We start from the raw sequence: 12,247 nt of genomic DNA, 5'->3' as shown, positions 1-12,247 counted from the left end.
TGAATTATGTTTTCATGGTACTTTAACCCCAAATAATTTAGGGCATTTTTTTTGGTAATGATTTGAAAAATAGTTTTGACCACAATTTTTTAAAATAATTCTAAGATGTTTTCTATAATTTTTTTTCTTTCAAAAACTTGAAATGTTATTACTTATTTTATATATATATATATATATATTAAATGTTTTTAAAATAACTAATATATTTTATGATTTATTTTTAGTAGAACAAATGAAAATAATAATAAAATAATTTAAATATTTTATTAAAAATATTCATAATATAAATAAGTTTTTTTTAAATGCCTTTTGTTAAAAAATTATACAAAATATTTTTGAGTTTGAAAAATAATTTTTTAGAAAACTATTTTTTTTAAAAATCATTCTTAAAAAAAGTTTTATAGAGTCTATTTAATAATTGTTTTTTAAAATAGTTTTTCTATTCTTTAGATTAGTAAAACATGGAAACATGTTTAATAACTAGAAAATAAAAAATCATTTTGTGTTCTTAAAAATAAAAAATTAGGTCATGTTTGTTAATTGTTTTCAAAAATAGTTTTTGAAAATTGTCCTATAATGTTTTATAGAATAAGTGTTTGTTTGAGAATTTGAAATGTTTTTAACATTTATTTTTATATTTTAAAATGTGTTAAAATAATTTTTACATATAGTGCTTTATTTTAAATAATTATTCATGTTTGTATGATTATTTTTAAAAATAACCTTAGAAAATAAGTAAAAAAAACTAAAATATATTATTGAAAACATCTTATTTTCTATTTTTTGAGAACAAAAAACAATTTTCTATTTTCTAATTGTCAAATATATTTTTTTGTTATAGAAAAATAAAAATTGTTTTTGAAAAAAGTTACTAAACATATCCTTATTTTTTGTTCTTAAGAAAATGAAAATATGATACTTTTAGAATTGACGATGTTTTAAAAAAATAATTATACAAATTTAAATAATGATTAAAAATAAAATACTATATATAAAATTTATTTTTTAAATATATTTAAAAGTATAAAAAACATGTTAAAATTTTTTAGATTCACAGACATTTATTTTACAAAATATTAAAAAACAATTTTTAATAACTATTTTTTTTAAAAAAAAAAAAAAATGAGGAGACCTTAATCACTCTTTTCGTTGTTTAACCTAGCAATCTTGTTTAAAATTATATAATTTCAAAATCATTTCTCAGTAAAAAAATAAAAATAAAATAATTTTTTATTTTTAAAAGTAATTAATATAAATTAAATTTCAAGATAAATTCAAGATAAATAAAAATAAAAACTTGACATCTTCTTAAATTAGTAATATATCATCTTCATTTTCAATTATATTTATTTTTATATTAAGTTTTATTTCTTAATTATAAATGGTAAAAAATAACATAATTTGAAAGAAAAAAATAACCTCAAGTATGTCATTCCCACCTCAATTATTTAGATACATTCTCATCCTTGCCTGAGAGCCCTATTAGGGTGGAGTTGGGCAAGGTAACGCAAGTCAAGAAATTTCTTTTGCTTGTCTGGTTGAAAATGTCATATTAGTTTAAATTTTTTTAAATAAATAATATCTACTTCACTAAATGAGTTATTCCTTGAATAAGAACAATCTTTTAAGAATATTTCTATTATCAGTCAAACAAGAATGGAAAGATGAAAAGTGGGTGTTTAGTGAAACTTAATACTTATTACTTAATGATTTATGTGATTTTAAGTTAAATTATTAATTGAAAACTTATTACTTATCTTTTTACTCTAAGTATTAAGGTTGTTTGGTAAGATTAATTTAAAATTTATTTTAAGTTATTAAATTGATATTTTTATTCTTAAAGATGTAACAAATTTATTTAAGGATATACTTAAAGTTCCACAAAGGATATAGGGATCTTAGCATCCCGGGGTGATGTACTGAATTTTCTTAAAGATATATCTAGGATTTCAAATGTAATGACCCGCATCCAATCATGTAGATATTGTTTGGACCTAAAGAGGTCCTCACGACTTTAAAACGCTTTTATAGGGTTAAAAGGAGCCTCTACATATATAGCGGTAGGAACTTCCTCCCTTATTCCATGTGGGACATTACAAACACATTCCCTCCCCTCATCTCCCACTCTCTATGTAGACACAACGTCCTCATTATATCACATGGAATTGCGAGGCCAAATAGACATATACCCATTGTGGGGCCAAACAAACCCTCACACCAAGGTCGGGGATCAGCTTTGATACCATTTGTGATGTCCCACATAAGATAGAGGAGAAAGTTCCTAACACTATATATGTAAAGACTCATTTTAACCCTGTAAATGTGTTTTAAAGTTGTGAGGACCTTTTTAGGTCAAAAGCGAATAATATCTACATAGTTAGGTGCGAGTCATTACAAAAATGGTATTAGAGTCAATCTCTAACTCCAGTGTGTGAGTTTGTTTGGCCCCATAGGAGGTGTTTGTTTGTTTGGCCTCGCAATTCCATGGGACACAAAAAGAACATACATTGTGTTTGCATGAGGGAGTGTTTGTAACATCCCATATCAGATAAAGGGGAAAATTCTTGACGTTATATAAATATGAACTCCTCTTAACCATGTAAACGTGTTTATAAACTGTGAGAACCCTTTTGGGTTTAGGGCGGACAATATTTACATAGTTAGGTGCGAGTCATTACACTAAAGTCCGTTTTGGGATGGAGAATGACCTCCAATCCCTTTCCAAAGGTTTCCAAAAGGAATATATGGACCATAAGAAGAAAGATAAAGGTCATGATTCCCATAAGAATGAATGTACCTATTTTTGTTAAGGATGTACTTAGGGTTTCAATTTTTGTTTTGGGATGGGGAACGATTTCCAATCACTTATCAAGGGTCCTCAAAGGAATATATAAACTATGCTATAAGAGATAAGGACCATATTCTCATAGGAATGGATGCACTTATTTTTCTTAAAGATGTACCTATTTTTTTTATTTTATGAAATTACTATAAAAGGTTAATCACAATTTTTTTTTATGAAAAAATATATTTTTTATTTTAATTAAAAAAATTTAAAATTTTAACCAAACAAAAAATTAGATCCCCGATCAAGTTAAAATCATAAGAAAAAGAGATAAAAACATCATCACTTATTGTGATTTTGATATGATAAATTTAAAATAATAAATAATAAAAATAATAAAAAAGTATTACAAATATATTTTTACTTTTACATGGGATAGGATTTAAAAAATAAATAAATATTTTAATTGGCATTAATATAAAATATCTTATATCATAAACCTCTAAATAATAAAATATAATTTTTAAATTTAAACCTTGATTTATCAAATGTAATATTTTAATTAATATTTAAAATCATGAAGTATATTATTTGTGAAATAATATTTTCATTTTTGTCCATTATATATTTATGTTTTTATTTAATTTGTTATATTAACCATTTATTATATATTATTATTTTAAAGTTAATATGTTCAAAAAATAATTAAAATCAATAAATATGAGAAGATTAGAAAGTGAAAAAAAATTTAAATTAAAGAAATTTTATAAGATAGTATATTATTATATTAAAAAAAATGTCAAAGGAAAGATGAAAAAATAGGATATGGTGGTAAAAGTGAAGAAAAAAAAAATAGGAACGTGACATGAGATGTGTGAGGGACTCGATGTGAGGAAAAAAAATGGTAAGTGTACTTGACAACAACTTTTAATGTGATAAGTGTACTTGTCCTTTTGAGGGCAATTAGTTTTTTTTTTTTTTTTTTTGATGTATTATATTATGATTTTCCCTTTTTCAAGTCAAACACACTTTAAGAAAAGGACTAGAATGCCCATTTTAACCACTAAAATGACCTATTTGAATCAAAGTCTAAAGGCATTGGAAAGCATGTGAAGAGTTATGCAAATGTTAGTAAAAATACTAAGTAAAGATAAATAAATATATTTATCTTTATTTATATACATAATGACCTTTTTTTTTTTTTTTTTCCAAATATCCAAGTTTCAAACTTTTTAACATTCTCAATAATACATTTGAATTCCAACAATCTCCCATAAAGTTTAAAACTTCATAAATAATAATGAGAAAATAAAAAAAAAAGTAACTTTAAACTATGTAACAAATATATGTGTCTTTTGAACTTAAATATACGCTCATTGTTACTACTATTTAAGGATCTATAGTGAACCATGTCTTAAATTAGGTACTAGAACTAAACTTCAACATGTCAAACATATAATATTGTAATGAAACTTAGTTTTAAGTGGGTTAGTATTATTAATAACCATGCATTAGTATTTTGATTCTCATGATCAAAGTTACAAGGGAATAAACTAATCTCTTAGTTGTGACCTCATGATAACTCTCACATAATTAAGTGAATCTTCCATGGGTACATATGACCTATACCTCACAACATTTTCTACCTTGAGCTTATTCAAAATAAAATCAGTCATAACATCGTATTGATAGTGCTGTCATCATATAAATGAAAAAGAGACTTTTTCCTCAAAACCAGTATTACTTACAAATTATGTCGGACATATTATTTCTACTCACTCAACCTTCTTCATAGGATCCCTAATCTTGGGTTATCTCCAAAGGTAACTCCCTTATGAGCTTAACTCATTCCATTTGATGAATATGAATCTTGTTTACTTGTTAGTTCTAAGGCAATCACTCACAAACATAATGATTATTTTATTTGTTTGTATATAATTATGCCAATTTATCAATATATAAGGATATTTTCCACTTTTCCAACATTATTATAGTACTTTAATTTTCTAAACATTCAAGAACAACATTAGTATGACCTCACACATTGAAATTGTTACAAGGTATCTAGTATACTCCAATTTCTATAAACATGTAGGCATTATGGATATGCATGTCTTATCTTTTTATTTCAATTCACGTACAAATTTTGTAGGAATAACGTACCTTAAAACGAGAATCTCGATTGCATTTCATATAATTGCAAATAAGATTATATTTACTGTTTTTAGTACCAAATATATTTTCTCAAAATTATCCATTTAAAAAATATTTTCCAAGTTAACAAACATGTCTTTTATTATTATGTTTTCCTTAATTTATAGGTAAAAGAATAAGGTTTTATTTTTATTTAATATAATAAGACAAAAAAGAATCTAGGTATTATTTCTTATTTGTTGTTTAAAAAAATAGTTGTCAAAACTATCTTATGGTAATTAAGGTAACTTCTTTCAATATGGCTAGAATCTCCATGGTATACATAAGATATTTTTTTCCAATTTTGCAAAAGTTTCTCCAATCTTAACTTTTATCATATTTAGATAGAATCAATACTACCTATAAACGTATCAATAAATTAATATCCCTAATGAGAAAGTATAGTTGTTTTAAATTGTTATAATTTTTTTTTCTATTTTGATAGAAAATATAGAAAATTTTAATTTTAATTCCAATGATTAGAAAGATAAATTAAGACTAAAATAAACAAAATAAATAGAGAGAGAGATGTTTTTTCAAAAGGTTATTTGATTAAAATGGTCATTGAAAATCCAATTTTGGAAATCTGACTCTTCACCATTTTTTGTCTCATTTTAACAAAAATGTCCTTATTTTTTTAAATAACAATTTAAAAAATATATATAGATGTAAATACTTGAAATAGTCAAAGATATTTATGTAGAAAATGAGTTACTCTTCCAACAAAAAACTTGGAATGAGTTAATTATTTTATTTCTTTTAATTAATTAATTAATTATATTTTAAATTTATTATCACCCTGTTGTAAATAACAATTATCAATGACCGTTTCAAGATACAACTCTTGTAGATGCGCATGTTTATAAAAAAATTAATGGAAACGTCCATATCTTGTGGGCCAAATTTTCTTTCCAAGTTATTCATAAGATAATGTCTATATAGAAGTACCCATCCTTGTTTAAATATATTAGGCCCGGAAATTAATTAGTTCAAAAGTAAAGATAGGTGGGAATGAGGAGGCGAACAAGGTTCTAATGGTTGACTTCAACTAAAGAAGTTTGTGCTGATAAACACAGAGGACGCCATAGATTAACTCAGCAGAAAAGGTAAGAGATAAAAGGAGGCTTTTCATCTTTATGAACTGATGGCTCAAGCACTACTGATACCCGAGGGCCCTGTGTTCTGATTCTTCTGAATGATTAAAGATGTTTGCAAGGACGACAGTTTGAATTGGATCAGAGCTTCACTACTGAGGACATGGATGCAATGACTTGAGGAGCAGATCAAGATTCTTGATAGTGAGGGAAGGTCATGTAATGGGAGCTTCTGGTGATCAATGGATGAAAGGGCGGCATGCCGGCATGGACACGTGGGGCAAGGAGGGTTCTGCTTATAGTTGAAGCTAGGTCCTATAGAAAGGGAGCTGAAGTCGGTAAGGCTTTTCCAGCAGAAAATTCGGAGGACCCTGAGGGAGAAGAAAGGAGGAAGAAAAGCAGCTGTAAAGTGTTTGGGGGAAAAGCAAGAAAAAACTAAAGGATTGAGAGCTTTCTTTTCTTTTCTCTTTTTCTTTTTTGGGTGGGGGTGGTGCACAGAGAGGGAGAGGGAGAGGGAGGGGTTGGGTTGGGTTTGTGAGATTGGTGGGAAGGTGAGGAGCTGTATTAGAAAAGGAAAAGCAGCTCTTGGTGTTTGAAGGCTGAAAGAAAGTGGTAAAGTAGAAAGGCTACACGGAGAAGTTCTTCTGCAAAAATGCTTGACTGAAAAAAGGAAGGAGCAGCCGCCAGCTGCCTTAGTGCATCAGTCACTGCTGCAAAACCCTTGGTACAGCTCTCTTTTCACCTCCTTATTTTAGTTTCTTAATTACATACTTTTCCCTGTACAATTCTTGATTCATTCCATTATTTGAACCGTAAAAAATAATAATAATAATAATAATGATCATGACGATAATAATACTAATAATAATAATGTAAATCTCTCTCTTTTAAAATTCCCATTTATTCATTTCGTCTCTCTCTATCTCTCTATATATATATTAATAAAATTGTCTCCTATTAGAGATTCATGCATCTCTCTCTCTTTATAATAATAATAATATTATTATTATTATTAAAATTCTCATTCATTCTCTCTCTCTCTCTCTATGTTAATATTAAAATTGTCTCAAATCACTATTAGAGATTCATGCATCTCTCTCTCCTTTTTTTATAATAATAATAATATTATTATTATTATTAAAATTCTCATTCATTTATTTCGTCTCTCTCTATCTCTATCTCTATCTCTCTATATGTTAATATTTAAATTGTCTCAAATCACTATTAGAGATTCATGCATTCTCAAGTTATGGGTATGTAATACCCTGTCACTAGTAGAGATACTAGATTTATCGATGATATTTTGCCCATTTATCCCAATATTTTCGTCCTTACTTTTATCATTTTTATTTCTAATTTTCACTTTATCTTACATTTTACTCGAAATAAGGAAGATATATGATGAAATTACAAACATGGTAGTCCTTACTCATCTCTCTCTCTCTCTTTATAATAATAATAATAATAATAATAATTTATTTCAATTGGAATCCCATTCATTTATTTCCTCTCTCTCTTTCTCTCTCTATATATATATATATTAATATTAAAATTGTTTCAAATCACTATTAGAGATTCATGCATTCTCAAGTTATGGGTATGTAATACCTTTCACTAGTAGAGATACTAGATTTATCGGTGATATTTTACCGATTTATCCCAATATTTTCGTCATTTCTTTTATCATTCTTATTTCTAATTTACACTTTATCTTACATTTTACTTGAAATAAGGAAGGTATATGATGAAATTTCAAACATAGTCGTCCTACTCTTATCATTTTAATTTCTAATTTTCACTCATCTCCTTTCTTATTCAAAATAAAGAAAGTATATGATAAAATTTTAAATCCTAGATGTATTTAGCCAAACTAAAAAAAAAAAAAAAAGTTCATTGTTGTAAAGGAAAAGGAACATATATGTTTTTTTTTTTTTTTTTTTTTGATGAGTAAAAAAGAAGAAACTGTATTGAAAAAAGACGCTAAAATAACGACTTAAAATATACAAAATATGCCCTCCCTCCTTTGTTGGGACAAAAAACAGCCGTCAAAAGCAAAAAAGCAAAAAATGTAGAGTATCTACATAATCACATAAATTAATCATACATGATTAAAAGATACTAATAATAGAAAATCACTATAAAAAACATACCTGTTTGAGTCATCACAAAAAAAGAAAAAATTGATTGATTGTTGCAACCAAGTCTTCCTCTCTATGATCTTGCTAACAGTTATGGTGGTTCTATGGGAAAACAGAAAGACCCTTTATCTAGATTAGAGAGGGGACTTAACATAACTCAATATTGGGTTTTCATTGGGCCCTCCCATAATGGGCTTCAATGAGACCCATAGCCTACACTTGCCACTCAACTGAGCTTCTACTCAAAAGATGCAAAACTCAATCCAAATATGATCACTAGTTAATTGGGTTCATTATATAATAGACTATCCATTAACCCGTTTTTTGCAAATACAAATTATTCAATTAATGTTAGCCTATATACAAAATTTTCCAACAAAAAAACCACCCTCATCAAGATCCCACCCAATCAATGAAACCAATTAAAGTTGATGGCCATCTTTTATGAACAGTTTTGTTTCCGACCAAAGAAAATAAACAAAACACCTCTTAAGTCTTTAGCGATGGACAACACATAATTTTCCAAAAAAATACATAAGGGGTTTGCTCCCCAAACTTCCTTTGTTTTTTTTCTTTTTTTTTTCCCCCACAAATGACCCATCTGAACCCAAGAGTGTCACCTTAACTGAGGCTGACAACACCCACTGCACCCTAATGAGAGTGAAAAACAATGCCCGAAGAGTCCTTGTCTTGACACAATAGAGGAGGATGTAATATATCGATTCCTCATGCATTTGGAAAATTAGCATCTATTCGCTAAATGCCATCCTATTTTTTTAAGTTGGTCCAAAGTAAGAGCCTTATCGGAAGTTGCTTCCCACCCAAAAAATACTCACTTTGGGCTACACATAGGATTTCCAAATGACATTAGATGAGGAAGAGGCTAAAGGGTCCGTTTCTAGGGTTTTGTAGAGAGACTTAATAGAAAACTTCCCACATTTAGTCTTTATCCAAAGCACCCTATCTTCCACATCCCATTGAACACTCTTCCCATTGAGGTCTAATAAAAACCTGTGCACCTCATCCCTCTCCCAATTATTAGGGTCTAGAGAAATGTGGGCTTCAACTCCTCCCTCCCTTAGTGAAACTTCAAACATTTTTTACCCAGACGTCCTTGGAAGCAGCTAAAACAAGTAAAGTAGGAAAAGCAACACAAAAAAGGTATAACCCCACACCATCTATCATTCCAAAATTTCACCCTCTAACTATTGCCTACCACAAAGGAGAGTCTACTACTTATAACATGCCACTTCCTCCTAAGTACTTTCCACAACCCCATATCATACCCATCCCTCACTTCCTTGGACACCAACCCCCTTACTTCTTCCCATAGTTTCCCCCTTATCACTTGATTCCAAAAGGCCCCTCTTTCATTTGCAAACCTCCAACTCTATTTACAAATGCCACATACATGGTTGTGATATGATCGAGTTTTGGTTTGCTTTCAACCTTGATTTTATTTAAGCCTTAGCTCAATTTGATTAATATTGATCCACCACATAAATGTTTGATCTTGTAGTAAAGACATCTCAAACTTGATTTTGAAGAGCTTAAAGGCTTATTCTTGAAATTTCAAATCTTTAAGTTCAATGTTTAAAGGTGTGTGAAGAAGCTGTTTTAAAAAATTTTTTTTTTTTTTTGTTTTTAAGAAAAAAAACAAGAAACCATATATGATATTTAGAAAATGGAGTGTTTTTTAGGACATATTTTAATTACTTTTATTTTTTTATAGAATGTTTAAAAAAATAATTATACAAATATTAAAAATGATTGAAAAAACACTATAAATAAAAATTATTTTAAAGAATATAAAAAACATATTAAAAATATTTCAAATTCCTAAACAAACTTTTGTGGTTTCAAATATTAATTTTCAAAAAATACTTTTTAAATGAACTTGAAATCTTTGAGCTTATTCGAAATCTTTAAAATATAAAAATCTTTGGACAATTTTATTACAAATAAAATGCGATCATAACAAAGATGGAAAGACAAATATAGAGTAGGAACAACCAACAACTAGCCACAAAGCATTGTATATGGTGGAGATGCCAACAAGGCCATGTTTGGGATTATCAAAATGGTTGTCTTCCTCTTGGATTAGTTTACTAATTTTCGAATAATTGCTGAACAAGTAAATCAAAATTCTAGATTTTAATATCTTGTCCTGGAAACAACCTCAATGTCTAGAAAGAGACCGGTATCAGGCCGGTTTAGCCTCATGTTCAGATTTTCTTCTCCACTGCTTCTCCTTCCTTCTTCATTTTATCCGCCTCTGATTGAAATTAAATTTGCAGAGTTTGTGATTGGAAGATTGGTATGATCAATGAGATGCAGAATGTTGGTTTTCTCTGCCACTATTTGTTTGGCAATGGGTCTGCCCAGTATGTCTTCCTTGATGTGGGAAATGATGGTTCTGTGTCTCTGAACAGACCCCTCAGCTTCTCCGTTGAAAAAAGCGCCCACGTCTGCGCTTCCTGCAATGGCATGCTTCTGTTCTCCTATAACTGCAGTGGAGACAACCTGCTCTCCTTCCATGTCTTCAATATCAGTGCCCATCAGTATGTGTCGCTTCCCCAGCTGCCTTACATCACCCCACGGATCATCACCCATGGCCTGGCTTTTGATGGCCTCCACTACCAGGTTGTACTGGTTTTCAGCAGCCCTCAAGGAGAAGAAGCAAGTACTAGTAGCGGTAGTGCTGGTGGACATGGCGGTGGTGGGGTTATAGAGATGGAGATCTTCTCATCGGAAACCGGCAAATGGAGACACCACACAACCATGATTCCTCTCCCACCGTATCTCCCTAAGCTCAGCACTCCTCCTCTCTTCTCAAACGGGTCCATTCACTGGGAACTGGGGGGTTACTTGCTGGTCTACAACATCCAAAGCGCTCACTCTGAGCTCCTTCAACTCCCAAACCATTCACAGAACTGGTCATGGCGGTCGATGACTTTCGGACAGTGCCTGTGGGAATCAGATGGGCGTGTTCACTACTGCTACACTGATTACCAAGGAATACAAACGTGGGTTCTCATGAATCGGCAGGATCATGACTACTACTCCAACAACTACAATCACGACCGCCAGAAATTCAAGTGGAAACTGGCTCACACCGTCCCGCACCAGATCTTACTGTCACAGAACCCAGACATTTTCCTCCGCCTGGGTCAGACCCACCATGATTTTTCAGAGTGGAAGCCATACTACATATCACCTTACGCCTCCTTGGAAGATTCACAGATCATGTACTTGAGACTGCCTGGGATTTTTGCTGCCTACAATCTGAGGACCGGCACATTGAAAGAGGTGTGCAATTACTCATTTCCAAATACTAACTTCTATTGCTGCTCCTTCTTCCCTGTTGTTTATTGCCAAAAAGGAAATGCAGAAATGGGAAACATAAGATCAGACGGAGAAAGAGGAGCTGTGATTAATTTGCCAGTAGCAGATGTTCTATTATTGTGCCAAAACTCAAAAGCAAAGGGTTGTAGCAGCAGTGATTCCTGATGTTTGAATTGGGCAGAGTTTTAAGTCCACACACTACTTTTCACAAAACTTCAAGAATTTTTAAAATAAGTTGTAGTATTAAAAATTAGTTCATGGGATGTGTGGTTTAGAGGAATGACTTTGAGTGATTTACAAATTCGGTTTGAGAGTATTGAAAGGTTTATGTAATCATTATTTTGTCATAAAATTGCAAAAGAGAAAGATGTTGAAAACTTCGGATTTCTCCATTCTCTTATCCTGAATCGAAGAAGGAGAATGTAATCTATCCTAGGTTTGTCTATAAACTATTATAGCATAAACAATGGTAATGAAAACCAAATAGAATAATAATATAGAGAAAAACATTTCATACCTAGATCTAGATGTTCCTAGATCAAATCTATACGGTGAAGAATAAGTCTGAAGTTGTTGAGGATTTCATCTACCTACTAGTCTTCCACCTTGTCTTTCCTCACAAGGCTCTATGCATGAGAAAAGAGTAGACTTTTTTTTCTAAAAACTAAGGTTCACCCTCTAGAGACTCCTTA

General features: G+C 30.1%; 1 protein-coding gene across 1 annotated transcript; it reads left to right on the top strand.

Moving 5' to 3' along the window:
* The first annotated feature begins 5,958 nt into the window (after positions 1–5,958).
* On the top strand, positions 5,959–11,937 carry LOC104881637 (uncharacterized). The gene is made up of 2 exons (XM_010662336.3): positions 5,959–6,796; positions 10,508–11,937. Exon 2 carries the CDS (start codon positions 10,530–10,532, stop codon positions 11,718–11,720), a length of 1,191 nt encoding a protein of 396 aa, XP_010660638.1. The 5' UTR covers positions 5,959–6,796; positions 10,508–10,529; the 3' UTR covers positions 11,721–11,937.
* Positions 11,938–12,247: the final 310 nt, after the last annotated feature.

This window comes from Vitis vinifera, chromosome 14 (assembly GCF_030704535.1).
Source record: "Vitis vinifera cultivar Pinot Noir 40024 chromosome 14, ASM3070453v1".
NCBI lineage: Eukaryota > Viridiplantae > Streptophyta > Magnoliopsida > Vitales > Vitaceae > Vitis > Vitis vinifera.
The sequence above is the reverse complement of the archived record's forward strand: the minus strand, read 5'-3'. Positions and strand labels throughout refer to the sequence as shown.